The sequence below is a fragment of the Bombina bombina genome, chromosome 1, assembly GCF_027579735.1.
Source record: "Bombina bombina isolate aBomBom1 chromosome 1, aBomBom1.pri, whole genome shotgun sequence".
Classification (NCBI taxonomy): domain Eukaryota; kingdom Metazoa; phylum Chordata; class Amphibia; order Anura; family Bombinatoridae; genus Bombina; species Bombina bombina.
In genome coordinates this window covers 1148858477-1148884348 of record NC_069499.1, presented here as the reverse complement: position 1 = coordinate 1148884348, position 25872 = coordinate 1148858477, and the positions used below count along the sequence as shown (strand labels likewise).

The 25872-nt window shown below is 36.6% G+C and overlaps 1 protein-coding gene across 1 annotated transcript in view; it reads right to left on the bottom strand.

Moving 5' to 3' along the window:
* VPS25 (vacuolar protein sorting 25 homolog) overlaps positions 1 to 22148 on the bottom strand; it is a 30271-nt gene extending 8123 nt beyond the window's left edge. The window contains exons 1-5 of the mRNA XM_053699465.1: positions 21998 to 22148; positions 20806 to 20951; positions 15293 to 15346; positions 11625 to 11713; positions 8934 to 9009 (exon numbers count right to left, since the gene is read on the bottom strand). Of these exons, the coding sequence (XP_053555440.1) occupies positions 8934 to 9009; positions 11625 to 11713; positions 15293 to 15346; positions 20806 to 20951; positions 21998 to 22050 (418 nt within the window). The 5' untranslated portion in view covers positions 22051 to 22148. The remainder of the gene's footprint in view (positions 1 to 8933; positions 9010 to 11624; positions 11714 to 15292; positions 15347 to 20805; positions 20952 to 21997) is intronic.
* Between the last annotated feature and the right edge of the window lie 3724 nt (positions 22149 to 25872).

Sequence of the window (25872 nt, the reverse complement as noted above, 5' to 3'; positions counted from 1 at the left end):
TGAGCAGGAGGATTAAACAGAAGAGAATTCAATGGATATTGTGAATTGCTAGTTTTGGAATATGGTGATCTCATCCTTCTCTGTGAGGTGCGCTGGTTTTCTAGAGGACAGGTTCTCAGTAGATTTTGGAAACTGAAAAATAATGTTCATAATTTTCTAGAAGAGAAAAATGAGCTGACTGAGGAAAGAGCAATTTTATGTGATAACAATCAGCTATTTGATTCAGAATTTTTAATTGATGTTACCAGCAATCTCAATGATCTAAATTTGAAACTGCAGAACAAATCGTTTCCTAGCTTAGTAAATGATATCAGCATTCAAGATGAAGTTAAAACTGATTACCTCTCAGTAAGAAAATAAGGATTTGAGCCACATCTAAAAAGGACAGAGTGAATATGCTGAAGATAATGGCATTTGTCGTTTTAGTGATTTTGCTAAGGAAGACGGCATACTCACATTTATAAACCCATTTTCACTTAGTTAACAAAAAATCCTGAACATGCCTAGTAGCATACATCCCAAATGCTTCTGACATAATACATTTTTGGTGATCATTACCCTCTGAACATTTTCCAGAACTAAGAAAATTTGCCCAGAGTTATATCTGTCATTTTGGAACAACGTACAGATGCGGACAAGCATTTTATCCATGAAATTGATTAAGAACAAACTAAGGTTGGGAATGACTGGTTTAAATTTGAAGAATTCTCTGCTGCTCTCAGTAACTAATTTAACTCTAAATATTACAAACTTGGTGAAATCAGAGCAGACTAAAAAGTCTCATTATAGTAAGCAATGTTTATCTTGTCTGTATATTAAATCATTTCATGTAAAAAAATACCCATATTAACATATTTTTAAAGAAGTGAATGGGGGTACAAGTGTTGTTTGGCCACCCCTGCATTAAGTAACTTGAGCTTCGGAATACCATTAGAACTGTAACGTACTTGATAGGTGAGGCAGTCTAAGTCCTGGTTTCTTAACAGCTGGCCCTGCTGGTGGAATGCAGCCAAACATGCCCACCCCTCCGCACGTAAGGAATACTGGGCAGTCCTGTCAGAGTGTGCACTGTGTGTGTGTGCCCTGTACGCATGTAGTGGCAGTTCACTGGGAGGACAACGCAGGATAAGGAGCATACACCTGGACACCGCAGGTAAGTGATACCTGCCCACTGATACCAATTTCTTCCCCCACTGACGCGTTTTATTATACATGTAAATAAATTTATATATATATATATATTTATTATATATATATTTTCTGCTATTTTACCTGTGTATGACCAGGAAGCAGGAAAGATGGAGCGGATAACAACATTTAATTCTTGGTTAGATAAGTGGTGCAGGGAACGAGGATTTGGTTTTATTGGCCATTATAGCTCTGTTTGGAAAGATACTAGGTTATTTAGGAGAGATGGCTTGCATTTGGATGCTAAAGGAACAGAGTATCTGGGAGAGGAGTTCAAATACTTTATTAGAAATCATTTAAACTAATAAAGGGGGGTAGCATTAATATATCCACCTGCCCCCCACAGCATGCCAAAACTGTTAGTCCAAGTAACAATTCTAGAAATTCTAGTAGAAAAATTCTTCGTGCCATGAGCACAAATGCTCGCAGCTTAGGAAATAAATTACCTGAACTCATTTCAATAATGACTAGGGACAACTTGGATTTAGTAGCTATAACAGAAACATGGTACAATGATTTGCATGACTGGGACATAGTCATACCTGGATACAGGTTATTTAAAAAGAACAGAGTAGGAAAGAAAGGTGGAGGAGTTGCTTTGTATGTAAATGAAAATATAAAGGTTACTGAAATTGTAGGAACAAATGATGAGGTGGAAAGTATTTGGGTGACTTTGGAAATTGGAGATAAAAATGTTTTTAGAATAGGGGTTGTATATAGGCCTCCATTGCAGGATGAAAAACTGGACAATCTGTTATTAGATGAAATAACCAAAATGACCATGAAGGGTAAGGTTATAGTACTGGGGGACTTTAATTTGCCAGATATAGACTGGAAGATTCCTTCTGCTAGATCGGCTAGAAGCAGGTATATTCTTGAATCTCTGCTAGGGGAATCACTTGAACAATTAGTCAAGGAACCAACTCGTAAGGAAGCTATATTAGATCTAATACTTACAAACAGTGATACAGTTTCAGATGTGTCTGTAGGTGAGAACTTAGGATCCAGTGATCATCAATCTGTTTGGTTTAGTATTCATGTTCAGGAACTGTACACCCAGACTAAAACAAAAGTTTTAGACTTTAGGACGGCAGATTTTTCATTAATGGGAGAATACCTAAAAAACTATTTAAAGGGGAAAAATCTTATTACAGGGGTTCAAGAACAGTGGGAATTTGTGAAAGGTGCCATTTTAGATGCAACCGCACACTGTATTAGACATGTCTGTAAAAGTAAAAGAAAGCGGAAACCAATTTGGTTTTCCAAAGAAGTAGCACATGCTGTAAAGACAAAAAAGATAGCTTATAAAAATTACAGACACACACAAGCAGATGATGATATGAAAATATGGAGACTCCAACAAAAAAAGACTAAGCAGTTAATTAGGAAGGTTAAAGCTGATGCAGAAGAGAAGATAGCACAGTCAGTAAAACATGGGGACAAAACATTCTTTAGATATATCAGTGAAAGAAGAAAAAATAAGGTAGGAATAGTAAAATTGAAATCAGTTGATGGTAGAATAATAGAAGGAGATAAGCAGATTGCAGACTGTCTCAATGATTACTTCTGTTCTGTTTTCACTAAAGATTGTGAAGATACAATGTCTACATTAAGGGATGCTATGCAAAATAGAAACAAGCTTAACAGTAATCTTTTTACAGAGGATGAGGTTTTGTTAGCATTATCAAAAATAAATGTTACAAAGGCAGTGGGTCCTGATAATATTCATCCAAGGGTTTTAAAAGAACTTCGTTCAGTGCTAACTGTCCCATTAACTGATCTGTTTAATCAGTCACTATTAACAGGAGCTGTCCCAGATGATTGGAGAATAGCAAATGTAATACCTCTTCATAAAAAGGGCAGTAGAGAAGAATCTGGCAACTACAGGCCAGTTAGTTTAACTTCAGTAGTAGGGAAATTAATGGAAAGCCTCTTAAAGGAAAGAATTATGACTTACATAAAGACAAACAATTTAGAGGACCAAAATCAGCATGGTTTTACTTCAGGGAGATCATGTCAGACTAATCTAATTGACTTCTTTGATTATGTAACAAAAGTATTAGACAAGGGAGGAGCAGTTGATGTAGCATATCTAGATTTCAGCAAAGCATTTGACACCGTCCCACACAATAAACTTATTCACAAACTATATCTCCTTGGTCTAGATTCAAAAATTGTGAACTGGGTGGAATGCTGGCTTAAGGACAGAAAACAAAGTGTCTTAGTAAATGGAGTTCATTCAGCAGAGGGGGCTGTTACTAGTGGTGTTCCTCAGGGGTCAGTTCTGGGGCCTGTTTTGTTTAACATATTTATCTGCGATATCAGCAAAGGGCTACAGGGGAAAGTATGTCTATTTGCAGATGATACAAAAATTTGCAACAGAGTGGATGTTCCAGGGGGGGTAGACAAAATGAGAAGTGATATACAACAATTGGAGGATTGGACAAACGACTGGGATCTAAAGTTTAACACAGCAAAGTGTAAAATAATGCATTTAGGGAAGAAAAATCCAAATGTTAATTACAGACTCAATGACACTTTACTGACTGTTACAGACGAGGAAGAGGACTTGGGAATTATTATTTCAGATGATTTAAAACTTAGTAAACAATGTAGTAAGGCAGCGAGTAAGGCTAGCAGAATGCTTGGATGTATTGGTAGAGGTATTTGCAGCAGAAATAGTAAGGTTCTTATGCCACTTTATAGATCATTAGTTAGGTCTCATCTTGAGTATTGTGTGCAGTTCTGGAGGCCATATCTTCAGAAGGATATTAACAAACTTGAATCTGTGCAAAGGAGGGCTACCAAAATGGTACATGGTCTAAAAAATAAAACTTACCAGGATAGGCTCAATGACCTAAATATGTATAGCTTAGAGGAGAGAAGGGAAAGAGGTGATATGATAGCAACTTTCAAGTACATTAAAGGGTTTAGTAAAACTGAGGCTGTGGGTATTTTACATAAAATGGAAAATTCAAGAACAAGGGGTCATGAGCTCAAGCTAAAGGGTAGTAGATTCAGGAGTAATTTGAGGAAGCACTTCTTTACAGAAAGAGTGATTGATTTATGGAATAAACTTCCTCAAGAGGTAGTAGCAACAAACACTGTGGGGGACTTTAAAAATGCATGGGACAAGCATAGGGCTATCCTACGAACTAGATAAGTTTATACTGTTAGGTAAGGTGGGGCAGACTTGCTGGGCCTATGGCTCTTATCTGCCGTCAATATCTATGTTTCTATATACACACACATATATTATATATATTATACACACACAAACACATATATATATATATATATATATATGCGAAAGAATATAGTGGAATGCCAGCTCAACCCAATTAAGTAATGTATAGATTAACCCCTGATATGTAAATAGGTATATCTAGGGGTGCACAGGGGCATAAAAAATATGTGACTAAAATATTAGAAAGAAAAAAGGGGACAGAAAAAAGAGGAAATGGAGAAAAGTAATGCCCTATGCCAGCACTAATTGTATAAAAAAATTGAAAGAGATAAGTCCTCAAAGCTGGATATCGAACCTATGTGAGTCTAGGGGGTATAAGCCCCTCTCCTATAAACATGGAAAACGCTAGTCATAAATATACAAAAAATGTCTTAAACTTTAATATTCCATATATATAAGAATGAGTAAAAATGATCAATAAAACCTAAATATAGCAAGAAATACCTATCTACCAATGGCCATTGGGGGAACAAAATGTGCAATGTCCATGATTAGGGCTCAAATGATATCAGAAGACAAATCTATGCCAAATGAATGCCACAATGGAGTCCAAAAGTGCAAACTGTGTTCAGGGAGTGTTAGTCAAAAGCAGCAGTTCGTATAAACAGTTATATGCCATGCAGAGTAGAAATGAAGTGAAGCAGTTCAGCAATATAGCAATTTGACAGGCGAGCAGTACAGTTAGTAGAAGTACAGTCGTTTAGTATTTCAAATGTGGTAGATACTCCCAGAAATTGCTGGGTATACTCGCTACAGGGTACTACCTACTGAGGGATAAGCCCTCGCCTAAGGGACCCGTAGTACAGACAAGGAGTATGGACTGATCTCACCCGTCTTCATTTAGAAGTAGCGTCCATGTACACTGATGGATATGAAGCCGGACTCGGTAGGGTGCTGAATATGCCGCTCCTCCTTTATACTGCAACCAGATGCAATGAAATAGCTGCTTCCCTTGTCTGTTCGATCAGAAGTATCAACAAAGGGTAACTGTATAGACTCCCCAATGGTCCAAAGGATCCAGGACCCTCAGCTGGCCTAGCTGAGGTAGGTAGTGCAAACTACGCTACACGTGTTTCGCCGCCAGGGATACTCCGTGCGGCTTCTTCAAAGCATGCCTTTCTTGTTTGTATGCAGACCCTCCTGGGAATTTAAACTCAATTTGGAAGTTCCGGTTACAATACTTCCTATGAGTCATGTGTTCACCTGTTAAGATGGTATCTTGCTTTTAAGGAGGTATTAATCTAACATATATATTGTAACTGAACTCGTTCAGCGTTCTCTAATGTATTGAGAATCTAGCATCTTATTTACAAAACCTTTTTACATGCATATACATAAACAAGAAGTTTAGTAGGAGAGAGGCTTAAATGTATGAATCTTATGGCTATCTCAAAAAATGAATCTAAGCTAGTTACAGATAAAGAAAGCAGTAATAGTAGCCGTATATGGTATTCCGTCATAGCATTACTTCAATATAAAAAAATATAAATAATTCATGACTATCCTCATTGTAGAGGTTGTATAGTCTATAATATTTGTTGTATTCTTATATAAAGATCTACTTTTAAACATGCACAGCTACAGTCTTATAGATAGGGTCCAGGGTAGATGTGTAAATGTATAAACGATTACTTTCACTACAAAAAAGGGGCAAAATGTATTTCTTCATTCATCCCCTTGGGTTTGAGAGTATTCATATTATAGATCCATTTGCATTCAGTCTGAAGCAATTTTTTATCTAGATCACCATCTCTACCATGTAGATCTATGAGTTCTAGACCCATGGTGTGTAAAGAAGTGTCGTGCTACACTACTGTCTTTGAGGTTTTTATTTTGAATATCCCTCTTGTGTTCTAGTATTCTTTCTTTTAGCTCTCTATAGGATTTACCCACATAGAATTGTGGGCATGAACATGATATGGCATATACAACTCCTTCACTTTTACAATTTATGTGTCCCTTTATTTTGTGTTTTTTTCCCTCAGCGTCTATTATGTGGGTACCTTTATGTATGTATTTACATACACTGCATTTTCCACATATGAAGTTGCCATCCTTAGTCTTATAATTTTGAAGCCAATTTTTGCTTTTGGTTGTATGTTTAAAGTGACTATGCACTAATTTATCCTGAAGGTTTGGTGATCTTCTGGGGGTCATGATTGGAGTCCCGCCGACTATTGTTTTTAGGACAGGGTCTACCATTAAGATATCCCAGTGTTTGGACAGTATAGATCTTATGTCATTCCATTTATTGTGATATGTAGATATAAATCTTACTGTACTGTTTCCTGCCTGTGATTTGTCATTTTTTTGTATACAATATACTGTCCTTTGATTTTTCTTTAGCTATATAATAGCTATGTTTTAAGATGTTATGTGAATAACCCATATCCAATAGTCCAATAGTCTGTGTGTCAATTTTTTTGGCATGGATTTCAAAGGTTTCTGGTGTAGAGCAGTTTCTTTTGCATCTCAAATATTGGCCATAAGGAATGCATTTTAGTACTGACTCTGATGGTATCCCTATTTGACGTATGTGTAAATTTTAAATTTAGGTTATTCTTATTTATTAGTTGGAGGAATTGTTGTAATTCTGCGTCTGTCCCATGCCACACCACAAGGATGTCATCTATATAGAAAACACAGAGGTTATTTTTTTCTTCATATTCTGATAGAGTATTACTTATATAATCAACCTCCCATTTGCCGAGGTATAGGCGGGCATTTGTGGGGGCACAGCTGGCCCACATTGCTGTGCCAAGTATTTGACGGTAAAATTTATGATTGAATATGAAGAAATGTCTCTCAAGGACAAAATTCAATAGGTTTAGGGTAAAGCTTGTATATTCTGAATATTCACTGCCTCTTTGATCTAAATAATATTTACAGGCCTCCATACCCAATATATGGGGAATTGATGAGTACAAAGCTTCCACATCTATAGCTACAAGCGTAGTGTTGTCCTCAACTGTAAGACCGTCTAATTTCCTGAGTATATCATTTGTATCTTGAATGAATGAGGGGAGTGTCGTCATGAAGGGCTGTAGGCAATAGTCAATATATTGAGAGACATTCTCATTCAGGCTCATTTGTCCCAAAATTATCAGTCTACCTGGTGGTCGATGTTTCTTTTTATGTATTTTAGGTGTTGTGTAGAAAGTTGCTGTTCTTGGTTTTTTTTTATGTACATATAATTATATTCTGCCTTGTTAATGAATCCCTCTTGTAATGCTTTTTGTAGTAAGTCTTCAAGTTCCATTTGATATTCTATAGTGGGGTCACCTTTAAGTAGTTCATAATGTGCTTTGTCCGTCAGTTGCCTCAAACATTCCTTATTCTAATCTAATGTATCCATTATTACTACATTACCACCCTTGTCTGATGGCTTGATCGTAATGCTTTCGTCTTCTATCAGGTCCTTTAACGATTTTCTTTGTTTCCGGGTAAGATTATCCTTATACCCTGTATGTATATCCAGTTTAGATATTTAATTTTCCACTAATTTGACGAAAGTATTAACCGATGGAACCGCAAACAAGGGTGGCATGTATAAGGATTTTCCTTTTAGTGATGAACGGCCTAAAAGCAGCTATTTCAGGGAAGCAGCTATTTCATTGCATCTGGTTGCAGTATAAAGGAGGAGCGGCATTTTCAGCACCCTAACGAGTCCTGCTTGATATCTATAAGTGTACACGGACGCTACTTCTAAATGAAGACGGGTGAGATCAGTCCATACTACTTGTCTGTACTAGGGGTCCCTTAGGCGCGGGCTTATCCCTCAGTAGGAAGTACCCTGTAGCGAGTATACCCAGCAATTTCTGGGAGTATCTACCACATTTGAAATACTAAACGACTGTACTTCTACTAACTGTACTGCTCGCCTGTCAAATTGCTATATTGCTGAACTGCTTCACTTCATTTCTACTCTGCATGGCATATAACTGTTTACATGAACTGCTACTGCTTTTGACTAACACTCCCTGAACACAGTTTGCACTTTTGGACTCCATTGTGGCATTCATTTGGCATAGATTTTTCTGATATCATTTGAGCCCTAATCATGGACATTGCACATTTTGTTCCCCCAATGGCCATTGGTAGATAGGTATTTCTTGCTATATTTAGGTTTTATTGATAAATTTTACTCGTTCTTATATATTTGGAATATTAAAGTTAAGGAATTTTTGTATATTTATGACTAGCGTTTTCCATGTTTATAGGAGAGGGGCTTATACCCCCTAGACTCACATAGGTTCGATATCCAGCTTTGAGGACTTATCTCTTTCAATTTTTTGATACGATTAGTGCTGGCATAGGGCATACTTTTCTCTGTCCCCTTTTTTCTTTCTAATATTTTAGTTTTATATATATATAAATATACACACATACATACACATATATATATATATAGACAGACTAATATCTATTGAAAGACTGTAAATAAAGAGAATGACAAGTAAGCTAAAGTAAAGTAGTCTGCTACGGCTCATGTACTTACCTTCTCCTTCAGTGTCATCACCGGCTATTAACTCATAAAGTGTGAATACAGAATTGGTCATTCCATTTTTTGAGACCTAGAATAAAGAGAGGAAAATGTTCTCAAACTGATGAGCTTTATGGAAAATAATGGATTCTCTATATGGTCTTATTATAGTGATAAATATGCATCATTAAAGGGGTAGATGTTTCCGGTGAAAAGGCAAAATGAAGACTCATTTATAACTGATATCTTCGTACATTCAGTTTATAATGGAATAACTAACATTTTGTATTCTTATAAATACTGCATATGCCAAACCCATCATTTCCTATTAAAAGGAAAACTAAACCCAATTTTTATTCTTTTACGAATCAGATAACGCATACAAATTGTAAACAATGTTCCAATTTAAGCCTGTTATCACATTTTCTTAATTCTCTTGGAATCCTTAAAAAAAAAAGAGCAGCAATTTGACACTGGGAGCAAACTGAACTCATCAGACAAACCAATGACAAGAGACATCAATGTGCAGTCACCAATCAGCAGCTAGCTCCCAGTGCACTGCTGCTCCTGAGCCTACCTAAGTATGCTTTTTAAACAAAGGAAAACAAGAGAATGAAGCAAAATAGATAACAGAAGTAAACTGGAAAATTGTTTAAAACCACATGAAATCATAAAAGTTTAATTTTGACCTTAGCTTCCCTTTAAGATAGGAACATTTTTTTTACTACTAAATACAACCATATTCCAGAAATCACAGCTGAGATACTCATGAGGTTGCCGTGTGCCTTGCCGTGAAGACGCGATCATGTTTCAAATTCATAGAACCTATCTTCAACTATTTTTGCCACAGATTTATTTGTGAGCGTTCCTGTCATTAAAGAGACTACTTGAAAATTGTTATTGTTTAAAAAGATAGATAATCCTTTATAACACTTTCCCTAGTTTTGCGTTTTACCTCTCTAATTACTTGTATCTAAGCCCCTGAAGACTGTCCCCTTATTTCAGTGCTTTTACAATCTTGCATTTTAGACAATCAGTTCTGGTTTTTGTGTAAACATTATCATTCTCCACAGGAGTGAGCACAATGTTATATTTATGACACACATAAACTAGCACTGGCTGTTATGTAAGATTTAAAAAGCTAATAAAAAGAATAAAATAAGTGGAGGCCTGCAGGGACTTAGAAACAAGCAAACTTAGAGGTTATTCAGCTGGGTATGCAAAGCTGGGGAATGAGCAGTAAAGGTGCTAGACTTTCCTTATATCCCCTATAGCTGTGAGAGGTGCAAAATGTATGAAATTTCACACACAAGCCCTCATGTATCAAGTGAAGTGCGGACAAGGTTCCTAACTAGGGAATCCCTCCACTCGTCTTCTTGTGCAACACCTTTCCCTGCTCACGCATGACCTGTCAATCACCTTAAACGAACATGTACAGGGTGAGGTTAAGAAACAGCAGTTGTATGACCGCTGGTTCTTAACTTGCTTTAAATAGGCTTCCTGCAAGGCCTACAATGCAGCCCATGAACTTCTTGCAAAGAAGAAAAATAATTACAACTTAGCTAAAACATGACTTGCCCCACTTGAGATGCCATCTACAAATATTTCCTGGGAACGAAAACTTCCAAAATCAAGCGCATGTCAGCTATATCTATCCTACTTGGTTGCTTTTATCAATAAAGCCATACAATTAAACGGGGTTAAGAAGTAATAGGTAATGAGGTTCTGTCCTATATCTTTGTATATAAATGATATCAGCAAGCATCAAGACTTATGTAAAAATGCAGAGCTGCAGGGCAGAACTACCTTTTCTGATAATGTCACCATTTACATGCGAGAGATGTACAAAGTTCACATTACAATTTATAGTTGGAGATGTTTGAATACTGGTGAACGGGGTGTATATACATATGCTCCTTGCACGTGAAATACTATCACTGAAGCATTTTACAAATATGTATGTTTTTGCTGCTTATAACTCACTATAGTCTTTGGATTATATTGCACAACAAATACAGTGTTTAGAAAGCCATATGTAGCCTTGGTTGTGGTAGACTGGAGCTTACCTTTTGGGTAGAACAAAATAATTAAAGGGACATGAAGTCCAAAATCTTTCTTTCATGATTCAGATAGAACATTTTTTTTAAAAAAACCTTCCAAATTACTTCTATTATCAATTTTGTGTCGTTCCCTTGTTATTCTTTGCTGAAGAGATATCTAGATAGGTAGCGTGCACGTCTAGAGCACTACATGGCAGGAAATAGTGCTGCACTCAAGTGCTCTTGTTAATGTATACAATTCTTGCAAAACTGCAGCCATATAGTACAGCAGACACGTGCACACTCCTGAACTTACCTTACTGCTTTTCAACAAAGGATAACAAAAAACAATGAAAATTTGGTTTAAAACTATATGTTCTATCTGAATCATGAAAGATCTTTTGGGGGGTTTTATATCCCTTTAAAAACAGTTGTATTCAGTTTATAAAACATCACTACTGGTGTCATAACAAATTCCTTGTTTTGAAACATAGAAAGTAACTCATATAAAAGACATCACTTGATAGTCTGTAAAACACTGAAAACTATAAAATCCTTAGCCAAGTTTTATTGTTTGGTTATAAACGTGTAACAATCTGAACTTGTGCAGTATATATAACAATGGATACGTTGATATCAAAAAGGTACAGGCGTAATCGATTCTTACCCATTGATAAATGACTTTTCCCCACTCATCAGGCTTCCTCCACATAATCAAAAACCTGGATTTGTTTTTATCCATCCATTCGAGGTTACCTGCATGAACAAAAAAGAAAACAACCATATTAAAGGGACATGATACCCAAACGTTGAAGCACTTGAAAGTGATGCAGCATAGCTATAAAAAGCAGAATAGAAAAATATCACCTGAACATCTCTATGTAAAAAAAAAAAAACATCTTTTACCTCAAAACTTCCTCACTAGCCACATCCCATTGTAAAGGGATTTTAAGCAGCCAATCAGGATGCTTGTTCCAAAACTTGCAAGGAAATGTGCATCTGGCATGTACATGCACAGTCATGTTATTTCCCTACTCAATTTAGAATCAAATCTCGTGAGATTTAAGTGAAATCTCATGAGATCATAGTAAAGCAAAGTGTGACATCAGCAGCACTAATGAATGGCTGTTTTTTTTTTGGGGGGGGTTTACATGCAGCTGACAGTAGCTGAAGAATAACTGTTCATAGCGCACTTAACTGTTGTGAGAAGAGGACATTTTGAGGTAAAATAACTTCCTTTTTTACATATGGATATTCAGGTGATATTTCCTTGTCAGCTTTTTTCAGCTATGCTGCATCACTTTCAGGTGATTTAGCATATGGGTATTATGTCCCTTGTATAAGTACCTGAACTATATCAACTAAACGCAACAGTCTAATCTACACTGTGGCAACATACAATATATAATTATAAGATTGTAAACTAAGATTGTCCAGTCTACCTTGGTCCCCATTTATTTTAAGCATATTGTACAGTAACTAATTTCTTATGAAATATGTAACTAAAAATAAATTATAATCTAATTTTATTTTGAGAAATTATTTTATGACTATGCATATAATGTAACATGGCTCTTGAACAATACTACCATTAGTGACTGTCCCTCCATATAAAAATAAGGCTGAGGGCATCTATAGGAACCACTTATATGTTAACTTGCACAAGCCTCTTTGTACTAAATTATAACATTACAGAACACATCTTGGAGGCCCAAGTCCAAAAGATCATTGGAGAAAAGTATCAGATCAATAAAGGAACTATATGGATCTTGTTGAAATTATCATGTAAGAGAAACCACTTATGGGCCTCAAAGTATCATATTTGCAATAAAAAAACTAAAAAAATAAGGGATAGAAAAAAGTAAGTAGTCAATGCACAGACATCTACATAATATAAATAAAAAGCAGGATAAATATGAACGCACTGACATTAAGCCCAAAAACAAAAGATTTGCGACAAAATATAAATCTCCTCTAGTTTTGGTCACAATATATATTGATTTGTATATTAATAGATATAACAGTCTAATTTGAAGGCCATGCTCAATCTTTAGGCAATAGACATGTTTAAGTTGCAACATTGTGTTATTGTAGCAACAATGTATGTTTGCCTTTAAGAAAAATGGTGACACGCTATTTAAGGAAGGAGTGTCATTACAAGCGGTATTTGACGAAGCCCCGTGTAAACTCAAAAGGGGAGGGGCGAAACGCGTCATCAGACTGCAGTGAAGTACACACAGGTGTGAGCAACAGATGGTTTGCTGTGTACCGTGTTCCTCCATGTCTCTGGATAAGTGTTTGGTAGCCTGGAATGGTTAACACGTGAGTTTGGAAGTAAGCGACCCACACACAACACAGAGTTTATCTTGGAAAAACAGCAAGTTTTTAATGCAGTGCAGTCGGCATTGTTAACGGTTCAAAAACCTACGCTTTGACAGCTCAATCAGCAACACTGGTCTAGGTTTGAAAGGACAGACCCGTTTGTTTGGGAAGCTCTGGATCCGTAAGTGAATCCTCCCTGGGTTTACCAGTGCAGGACTGTTGCCTTCTGATATAAGGTCTGGTTAAGTTATCTGAGCGTGCAGTTGCACTATGTGCATACACATGTTGCAAAAGGATGGACTGCACTCACTGGATTTCTTCAAAAGTATCAAAAATGTATTGTGACATGGTACACATGCATGTAAATATTTAGACGTGTATATGTATGTATCTCTACGTAAAAACACTTTGCCTGCCTTTTTTTCTCTCTAACACCTGAGACCTCATATCTCTGAGCCCTTATAACTTTTTTGTTAAATAATTTTTATTAGAAAGTGTTATTAGTGCAACTGTACTTTTTAAACATTTTTTATATTTTTTTCTGACACTTTTTTTTGTTTTGCAAAACAGTTAACCAGAGCTCTGAGGACGAGGTTATCATTCTAGCGTAAATCGCTATTGCGCTCATGCGTTTACTTTCAACTTGTAATACGAGCGCTACTTCCAATGCGCGAAAGCATACGCGATAAACCCCTTTTCTCTTGCTCGAAACTATTAGCACGTCACTCATATTCTGGCCCTTTATGAGGAATTACATTTTGAGTTTAAAGTCATTGTAAACTTTAATGAATTAAAGTGCCCCTGTTTTTAAGAATAATTTTGATACTTAGCTTTAAACTTAAAGTCAATCCTAGCGTTTGTGAAATGCTAAGTTTGACCATTGAAACAAATAAAGGTGACTTTCATTCATGAAGTATAACATACTTCATGCAGAACGCTCCTTTACTTGTTTCATGCGTTTGCCGTTCTGAGCTGATAAGGCAGCCCACGGCAGAACGCTGTTTTGCTAGAGAGGTGACATTTTCACCTCTTAGCCAATAGCCGTGTGGGAAATCCGGCTTAGCACCCTTGGGAGACGGATTTTCCACAGGACTGTTTGCTAAGAGGTGGAAATGTCACCTCTCTAGCAAAATGGCGTTCTGCCGTGGGCTGCCTGAGCAGCTCAGAACGGTGAATGCTTGAAACAAATAAAGGAGCTTTCTGCATGAAGTATTTTATACTTCATGAATGAAAGTCCCTTTATTTGTTTTTATGGTCAATCCTAGCGTTTCACAAACGCTAAGATTGTAAACTTTAATGAATTAAAGTGAAAGTCGATCACTTTAACTAGACCCACTACGCACATCCACCTCCAGTAATCAAAGTATAACCCCTTCCTTATTACATCTCCATACACAGAAATTGCAAATAAAAAATACATATCAGTTATGAGAATTGTGTATTTTATATTATGTGCTAATTCAAGAGTATGTTATTTCTAGATCTAACTTATTTACATTAAAGTGAATGTAAGCTTTTATGAATCTGTGCCCGGATTTTAAAAATACTATTAAAAACAAGGGCACTTTCATTCATGAAACTTTAGATTGCAGCGTTTCTTTTTGTTTTTTTTAAATGTCGTTTTCTGCAGCAAAGCCGGATTGGCGATCCCCCGCCCACAGCTTCCCTGTACTTACGTCAGCAATGACGAAAACCGGCTTCGTTCAATCACCAGAGCATCCATCTCGTAATTGGAGGAAGCCGGTTTCGTCATTGCTGTGCTAAGTAAAGCATGAGAAGAAGGCGGGGGATCGCCGGTCAGGTTTTGCTGCAGAAAAAGGCAAGTATTTTAAAAAATAAAAAGCTGCAATCTAAAGTTTCATGAATGAAAGTGCCCCTGTTTTTAATAGTATTTTTAAAAACCAGGCACTGATTCATGAAAGTTTACATTCACTTTCAATAAAATGTACACAAAGATTCTTGTATCGGTCATTAGTTATTTGAACATACAGAAGGCTGCATAATTGTACTTGCCTTTTCTCCTGAGTTCTTCTAAAACAACCTGGACAGATTCTAAAGAAAGCTTTCCTGTTTCTTGTTAAGGGATTGATATCAGTTTTTCAGTTATATCAAATATGAAAAGCTAAACAGTAAAATTAGAGAATTGTGTATTAGCAGTTGTACGCAAACAACTTATTTAACCATTTTAGGGCTGCAACTTATGATTATTTTTATTATCGATTAATCGACCGATTATTTTTCCGATTAATCGACTAATCGCATAAAAAATGAATTAATAATTGTTTCCTATATTTTAAATAAAATCCACATACTGAGTGTTAAAAGTATAAACTTCAGACTAAAACTTTAAAAATTGGAGAAACAGTTGTGTTAATGTAAGCAGCAGAACACTTTTTTCAAAATTAAGCAAAACAAAACCACAAACTGTTAGAAAAGAGGTTGAACAAGAAAAGGCAAACTATATAACTGTTTATAACATTCTTTTATTCACTCTTTCAGAAACTTTGCATTGAAACGTGAACATGTCCACGTGCTCCTGGCTGTGGCTGGGTCTCTTTTTGCGGCTATGTTGCCTGCAGCAAAAAAGAGGAGCTCAAAGGGCGTCGAGGTGTCAGATGCATAATTACGGTTTTGCCAAAGTGGAATATTTATCTTTGTTAGCTCTTCATCAATGCTAAGTGTTTTCCACCTTGGCAAGGGGTCTCTTAATAAAGCAAGCCTGGACTTCATTCTAACATAAAAAATATCTTGAATATCTATATGCAATGGTAAATAACCAGCTATAAGGTTAGGGGGAAATATCTAGTCTGCTCTAAAAAGAACAGATATATACTTAATAGAGGTTGAATCTGGTACATATTATCACAATTTATTAAAAATATAAAAAAAAAACTATTAAAAAAAAAAAAAAAGTCAAAAACTCTAAGGACTTTATATCAATAACAGGACAAAGTCATACACACTTATCTATACAGTACATATAATCAGCAATACCAAGCAATCCGCTAATAATTGTGCAAACAGATAATAGTGCACATCAGTTCAAATAACCATTAATCTAGGGCTAGATGTAATTAACAAGCTCTGCACTGTATCATGCAAATCACCTGATTTAATACAAACAAATGATGACTCCTATTATTTCTGGGTTGCACATGAGCCAGGCATAGCTGTAAACTTAAAAAGAAACTTATACTGTTCTGAAAAAGTGAAAGGTAAATGTCTGTAGATGTCCTTTAGGCTAAGGACATAACCATAAAACACAATATCATGTACATAATCTCATTGAAGTGAGGCAGCTGGTGCTGTGCACAGACCAACTAATTGCAAATCAACTATGAGATTCGTTGACAACTATTTTCATAATCGATTATTATTGATTATAATGATTAGTTGTTGCAGCTCTAAAATTTTTTAAATCAGACATAACAAAGAGAGTAACACATAATTTGCAATCTGCAACCTAAATAAGTTATTTTGCTCAGTAATAAGAAACAATGTAATTGCTGAGATTTTCGCTCTAGAACAAGTTAGTGATTGTGTATGTATGTATATATATCTATATATATATGTATATATATATATATATATACATACACACAGTCATTGGCACCCCTGCATGTCTGTCAGATAATGCACCACTTCACCCAGAAAATGGTTGTAATTGCAAATGTTTAGGCATTCTCATGCATATTTATTTTGTTTGTATTGGTATGACAAAAAAAAAAGTGGAGGAAAAAAAAGCCAAATCTGACGCATTCCACGCAAAACTCCAAAAATGGACTGGACAAAAACAGTGGCTAAGCCAATCAAATGGAGTAGACGAAAATCAGCATGGGTACAAAACAATCCGCCCCATAGGCTAATCGGCCAATACACACACATTATATATATATATATATATATATATATACACACACAGCCCTCAGTTTAAGCCAGGGTTAGGTTCCAGAAGGAATGGTTGTAAATCGAAATAGTTGTAAATTGAAACCCAGTTTATAATGTAAGTCAATGGGAAGTGAGGGAGATAGGTTCCAGGCCCCTCTCAAAATTGTCATAAGTAACACCTAATACATTTATTTTTATAGCTTTGAAATGAATAATTTAAATGCTAAACATCATTATAAACCTAATAAAATAATCACACAACACAGAATATATAATTAAACTAAGTTAAATGAACAAAACATTTGCTAAACAGCATTATAAACCTAATAAAATAATCACACAACACAGACTTCACTTGCATTTTTCTGCAAACAGTTCTTTCTATGCATTCAAATCTGGACTGATTTATAGACAGGAAGATCTTGTTCCTTTGAAATCTGCTCGATAGCTCAGGTCTGGTTAAACTGATTAATTTCAGCTTGCTTGGCTTTGCTGCAACACAAGCGGACAGCTCCACCTACTGGCTATTTTAATAAATGCACTGCTTCTCAATGCTTTTCAATAGCAGTCACATGACTGGGAAAAAAGGTTGTTATTCTGAAACGGTGTAAATTGAACCATTGTAAAACGAGGGCCATCTGTGTGTATATATATATATATATATATATATATTTATATATATATATATATATATATATATATATATATATATATATATATATATATATATATATATATATATATATATATATCATAAGTCCACTCTCATTTCTCAAGCACACCACATACCAACTTAGAATAAAATACAAAGTAATTAATAAATAGAAATTCTGGATGCAAAAACATCCTGGTCGATCACAAACGGACTGCAGGCCACCTGTTAAATAGTCCTCTTTTAGAGTTTAAAGTAATATAATAAAGATTAATATAAGGGCAATGATGGATTGCTCTAATACATTATAGTATTCTATTACTGCACTACTGCTTGCACAGAACTATGCGTGTATGTATATATATATTTTTTTAATATATTTAACCCCTTAACGACCAAGGACGTACGCCACACGTCCTCAAAAAAAATACAGTTAATGACCGAGGACGTGTGGCGTACGTCCTTGGTCTGGAAAGCAGCTGGAAGCGATCCTGCTCGCTTCCAGCTGCTTTCCGGTTATTGCAGTGATTCCTCAACATCGAGGCATCCTGCAATAACCCCCCTTGGCCATCCGATGCAGAGAGAGCCACTCTGTGGCCCTCTCTGTACCGGACATCGATGGCCGGTTTCGTTGGTGGGTGGGAGCCAGTCTGGGAGGCGGGTGGGCGGCCATCGATGGGCCGTATGATGTGGAGGGGGGCGGGATCGTGGGCGGGAACGCCGGGTGCGCGCGCGTGCACGAGGGTGCGCGCGCGGGGGTAGGAAGCGGGTGGGAACCGCTACACTACAGAAAATTTATGGGAGAAAAGTGGCAGTGATTGCCAAATATATTTATATATATATATATCGATCTAAGAGATCTGGGAGGGGTGGTGGGTTGGTCTTTTGGGGGGGGGAAAGCTACACTACAGAAAATTATTTTAAAAAAATAATAAAACAATGTTTTACTATAAACTGGGTACTGGCAGACAGCTGCCAGTACCAAAGATGGCTACTAATAAGTTAGAGGGGGATGGGTAAAGAGATGTTTGGGGGGTATCAGGGAGGTTGGGGGCTAAGGGGGGATCCTCCAGAGCAGCATATGTAAATATGCCTTTTTTTTATTTATGTTTTATCAAGGATAGCTTTTTTTTTTAGTACTGGCAGACTTTCTGCCAGTACTTAACATGGCGGGGACAATTGTGGGGTGGGGGAGGGAAGAGAGCTGTTTGGGAGGGATCAGGGGGTGTAATGTGTCAGGTGGGAGGCTGATCTCTACACTAAAGCTAAAATTAACCCTGCAAGCTCCCTACATGCTACCTAATTAACCCCTTCACTGCTAGCCATAATACACGTGTGATGCGCAGCGGCATTTAGCGGCCTTCTAATTACCAAAAAGCAACGCCAAAGCCATGTATGTCTGCTATTTCTCAACAAAGGGGATCCCAGAGAAGCATTTACAACCATTTGTGCCATAATTGCACAAGCTGTTTGTAAATGATTTCAGTGAGAAACCTAAAATTGTGAAAAATTTTACTTTTTTTTTTATTTAATCGCATTTGGCGTTGAAATGGTGGCATGAAATATACCAAAATGGGCCTAGATCAATACTTAGGGTTGTCTACTACACTACAATAAAGCTAAAATTAACCCTACAAGCTCCCTACAATGCTCCCTAATTAACCCCTTCATTGCTGAGCATAATACACGTGTGGTGCGCAGTGGCATTTAGCGGCCTTCTAATTACCAAAAAGCAACACCAAATCCATATATGTCTGCTATTTATGAAAAAAGGGGATTGCAGAGAAGCATTTACAACCATTTGTGCCATAATTGCACGAGCTGTTTGTAAATAAATTCAGTGAGAAACCTAAAGTTTGTAACAAAATGTGTGAAAAAGTGAACAATTTTTTTTATTTGATCGCATTTGGCGGTGAAATGGTGGCATGAAATATACCAAAATGGGCCTAGATCAATACTTTGGGATGTCTTCTAAAACAAAATATATACATGTCAAGGGATATTCAGGTATTCCTGACAGATATCAGGGTTCCAATGTAACTAGCGCTAAGTTTGAAAAAAAGTGGTTTGGAAATAGCAAAGTGCTTCTTGTATTTATTGCCCTATAACTTGCAAAAAAAAGCAAAGAACATGTAAACATTGGGTATTTCTAAACTCAGGACAAAATTTGGAAACTATTTAGCATGAGTGTTTTTTGGTGGTTGCAGATGTGTAACAGATTTTGGGGGTCAAAGTTAGAAAAAGTGTGTTTTTTTCCATTTTTTCCTCATATTTTATATTTTTTATAGTAAATTATAAGATATGATGAAAATAATGGTATCTTTAGAAAGTCCATTTAATGGCAAGAAAAATGATATATAATATATGTGGGTACAGTAAATGAGTAAGAGTAAAATTACAGCTAAACACAAACACTGCAGAAATGTAAAAATAGCCTTGGTCCCAAACGGTCAGAAAATGGAAAAGTGCTGTGGTCATTAAGGGGTTAAAGTAAGCTCTGAATTGACAATACACTACTGGCTCAGAGACACTATGAAAAACAGGGACAGCATATGTGCATAGCCACCAACCTCACTCTTGTTCTTTTACAGCTGTTATGTCTTTAATTATATGGTTATCCCTTTTTGAAGGAGGAGGGTTAAACACATAAGTCTGTGCAAGTAGTAGTGCAATAATAAAATGATGTAGCAAATTAGGGAATTTTATTATTGACATATAATGTAGAATAGCCTTTCAACAGAAAAATAAAATCTTTCCATAAAACCTATCAGAAACATTTACTGAAAAAGAATTGCAAAAATGCTTACACTTAAATCTAGATTTCACTAATGTGCATTTATAAACCTTTTAATATGCCCACCATATATGTTACATTTGTTTCTAATATGAAGCAAGAGGAACCTGTGAACATCTTAATAACGTTTCAGTCAAATGTAAAGTACTGATTATTGTACTTTTTCGTTAGAATAACATCTTTGAAGGATACTCTGTATTTTCTTATTGTTAAACAATGGGCTCTCCTGGATTTCCATTACATTCATTGTGTATAGCTTGTTGTGCCTGCAGTAGGAAAGGACTAAGGAAGTCCATGCTGACAGCTGCTTCTGTCTGGTGTCAACATTAGGCTGTAACCTGTAAATAACAAAGCAAAGTAATTGTTTTACACACTGTGGTGAAAGCTGCATGTCCTGTTTTTTTTTTTTTGTTTTAAAGGGATACTAACCCCTCATTTGTTCTTTCATGATTCAGATAGAGCATACAATTTGAAGCAACTTTCTAATTTACTCCTATTATCAATTTTTCTTTGTTCTCATGTTATCTTGATTTGAAAATGCAGTACTAAAAGGTTAGGAGCCGTCCCATTTTTTAGTTCAGCACCTTGGTAGAGCTGCTGATTGGTTTGCTACATTTAGCCACAAATCAGCAAGTGCTACCCATGTGCTGAACAAAAAATGGTCTGGCTCTAAAGCTTACTGTACTGCTTTTTCAAATCAAGATAGCATGAGAACAAAGAAAATTTGATAATAGGAGTAAATTAGAAAGGTGCTTAAAATCTCATGCTCTATCTGAATCATGAAATAACAAAAATTGGGTTTAGTATCCCTTTAAATAAAGCCAGAAGTGTGCTCATGCCTACGAGTTAGAAGATGGTGTTAAGTCAGTAATCTGATTGTTTGGGGGTTAGATAGAACTGATGGGTACATTTCCGGATATCTGGTGGGAATTGCAAGTATTATGCTCAGACATCTCATTTATAACGACGTGAGTGGTACATTTTTGACAGCTATGCATTTGGCAGAAGTTATAAGTGCTTGTTCTATTGTGTTTATGAATAGGTGGTGAAATGTGCCTCACAATTAGCGTTTAGTTTAACTAGACGAAATCAGCTTCAAAGTCTGTATATTAAGTGAAAGGTATGTTTGTGTCAAACGGTCTGTACAGTCTTATGTGGAGCATATTATGGGGACGTGTAGAGGAGGGTGAAAGGTCTCCTAAAGACTCAGCATTAGACGGGTTAATCCCGAATTGGGTGCAGCACTAATTTCTTGTCCCACTTCCTTGTTGCTGCCCGGAACTCTATAGCAGTAACACCAGCAGTTAGGACAGTGCCCTCTCCTAACCCTTCCCCTCATTCCCGAATATCTTTTACTCCCCACGATTTTGCCCAGGACTCTCACGTGTAGAAGGGGGGAAAGTTGTACTGCCACGGCCACTCGAACCCCATCTCCATGGAGCTCCAGCTAACCTCTTCCGCCCGGGGACAGAAAACGCGCTGGCTGAAAGGTTCCGGGTTCTGCCCCCCAATCCCGTCCTGGGCCGTGATAGGATAATGCAAAAAGCCAATCCAGGAGGAGACGGGAAGGGTCTGTTGCTAAGGGTAACCAGATACCCCGGGACAAAATTGTATTTCTTGCAATCTGAAATACTTTTTTGGTCTTTGCGTTTCGAGGGTTTATGACTCGAGCCTTATGATTCGTAATGGTTTTTCCTTGATGGAACCGCATTCGCTTTGCATAGTCATCTATTTATCAACATAATTAGAAGACTAAATTATTGTAACTATTTGCAACAATTATTTAAAAACATTTTGACACATCTACTTTGTGGAATTCTTTGTCATTTTTAGCAATTTGGATGCATACAGCAGTCCTTATCCTTGCACTTCTATAACACATTTACACCGATGGTTACCTGCGTCTTCGCTTTATGGGTGCCAAATAACTTTGAAGATCCATGTTTCTTCTAAACACAATTTGGGGTTTGTAATTTATTATTGGTTTTAGAATGACATTTTTAACCATTGGCTATTATCTCTAGATAACATGTTATATTCAAGATGGGTTCCTTATATCCATAATAGTGACGCTCTGGAGCTTCCAGTAAGCTCATTGCTATAGCCTTTCTAAAAAAAAAAGGAAAAGAAGGGGGGTTAAACACATAGTTAAAGTGATGACCAGGAGCCACAGCGCACTGCTGGCCTCAGCTGGAATCTGCTGCTGGCTCAATAAGCAGTGCTAATCACACAGCTGTGTCGTGAGAAATGTACTTTTTTTCAGCAACTCAAAAGATAATCAGTTTTCTTCAAATTTTCAGCATTTACAGTTACTGAGGGTGTCAACAAACTCTTATGTAGCAAAGAAATTAAAAGGACATGAAATCCAAAATATTTATTTCATGATTTAGATAAAGAATACAATTTTAAACAATATTCCAAATTACTTCTGTTATATAATTTGCTTCATTCTTTAGATATCCTTTGTTAAAGAAATAGCAATGCACATGGGTGAGCCAATCACACGAAGCATCTATGTGCAGCCAACAATCAGCAGCTACTTAGCCTATTAAGATATGATTTTCAACAAAGGATATCAAGAGAATGAAGCAAATTAGATAAGAGCAGTAAATTGCAAAGTTGTTTAAAATGTCCTGCTCTTTTTAAACAATGACATAAATAATTTGGGTTTCATGTCCCTTAAATTAACCGAATCCAAACTTACTAGTACCTGAAAAACAGTTTTTAACACTGAACAGACAGTCACAGGGGTCAAGTCCTACAAAAAATGGGCTCCAATGCACTTATATGTATGTCCATTATATATGTGTACATATGTATTTATGTGTATATATTATAAAGAAATAGTATCCAGAAATCATACAAATTTACAAGTGCATGCTGCGAAGCCCTGCACTAAGGGCCAACATGAATCAATATACCACAGAATGTAGCCTCACTATAATTTAGTGCGGCTGCATTCTGTGGTATATTGGATTTATATATGTGTATATATGTCTGTAAATAATATATACACATATAAATACATATGTATACATATATAGACATCTAGTTACATTTAGTGATGCATATGTATGAATCTCACTGTTAAAGCCCTTTGCCTGACTTTTTTTTCCCTAACACCTGAGATCTCATATCTTTGAGCCCTCATAACTTTTTTTGTGCAATATTTTTTATTAGATAGTGTTATTATGAGTGTAACTATACTTTCTAATGTATTTTTTTATGTGTTTTGTGACACTTTATAATTTCGCTAAACAGTTAACCAGAGCTCTGAAGTTTTGGTAATCATTCTAGCGTAAATCACGTTTGCACTCAAGCGATAGCTGTGTTTCAACTTGTAATATGAGCAATATGCTCGACGAGCACAAACACCTGCAATAAACCCCTTATTGCTTGTGCACAAACATTTGCACTTCACTCATAATCTGGCCCAGAGAGTTCTAAGTTCGCTAGTGTTTAAATTACATGCTATAATAAATAAGATCATGTCATTTTTCCATTATAATAGCACTTAATTCCTTGGGAACTTGGAACTTCATATTTTCATCTTGATATTTTTGAAAACTTGTGCAGTGAATCTTGAAAGTGAACAAACACCTCTTCAGCACTAAGCCAAGATGTGCTTGCAGAGAAAAATTATGTTTCGAGAAATAAAAATAATGTAAAATAAATATATTATCATCTCATATGGGACAATCTTTGCTGATTGAGGACTTGGTGCAGGGACGTTATCTGACCACATCGATACCGCTGTGAGATCACTCCATCTATATGTGTTTTTACATACCTCATATTGTTTGAGGGTTTAAAGTGTGAGTGTACATTTGTGACAAATAAATTGGTGTTGTTTTTAATGTACTTCCCTTAGAGGGGTTTGCGTCTTTCTCTATCTTTGTCTTTGTATTTAACTGTATCCAGCTTCCAGTGCTTTGTTTGTGAAGCGGCAGCAACCCCTACACTCTGGCTGTCAAGTTTGAAAACTAAGGTACCATATCCTTTTTGCTTGCACTATCAGACGGGACGCTCCTATTTGTTGATTGTTTTGTAAAATTTCTATTGCATTTATATTGTTTTTCATGTGCTATGAGTCATTATAGATAACTAGCCAATTAAGGGCAGATTACGAGTGGAGTATGAGTGGAGCGCAAAATTGCACTCTCACATGAGGGAGATATTTGCGATTTATTTGTAATACCAAAGCCAGGGGCGGACCTATTAGCGGTGCAACAGGAGCAACTGCACTGGGGCCCGAGGCTGGGGGGGGGGGGGTACAAACAGTCCTGAAATTAAACAATTAGGTGTTCAGCCTTTTTAAAAAATATATTTTTATTACCGATACAGTGCTGACATCATGTGACATTTAATAAACATGGTAGGGCATCACAGAGTCCTACTTAACGGTTCTTCTGCTTATTTTTTATTTTTCTAATGTGCAAACATAACTGTGCCAAGACCATGCCAACGTCACATGTCATATTGCATTTGTCACGTCGGCGCATGAAGGAGCGCGGTAGGCATGTGAGGAATAGCTGCTCTACTCTATGACTGGTGGGGGACCATGCAGGGTGGGGCTAACACTCGGCAGGCAAGTGTGGAGAATGAGACAGTGGAGGGAAGGTTCACAGACACCACCATCTGCAGGTGCTCAGCAGATAGTCGGTGCTCACCCCCAGAGAGATTCTCTTTATTGCAAGAAGGGAAAGTGTCTGTGTGCAGTGTGACCAATTCGAATTGCCAGGAGGGTGAGTGCCTAATTTTGTGACCACAACTCATTTTTAAACTACATAATAATTGGACCCTCAGAAATTCTGAAAATACATTGTAAGTCCAGATGAGTATTCAAGCCCTTTGGGACTTACAATGCTTTTTGTAATTTCTAAAGGTCCAATTATTATGTATTTTAAAAATTTTGACAAGTGATAAGATGAGGCGTATATGCTATCTGTTTGGAAATATTTAGAAGTGTTACACGAGTAATGGGTAGGATGGTTATATACTTAAAGGGACAGTCTACACTTACAACAACATTTACCCATCCGTTAGTTTAACCTCTGAATATCTGTTTTCATTCTGTCAACCATATTCAGTCTTCTCCACATCCGGAGTTATGTTGCCTGATAACTTGTATTTTCACCGTTAGAAATGGCCGCTTCAATCTGCCCACCCAGTACGTCACTAACTGTCTTACACAAAAATGTCCAATAGAAATTTGATCACCGATCAAAGAACTGTATCGCGCAATCTTCGCTTCGCACA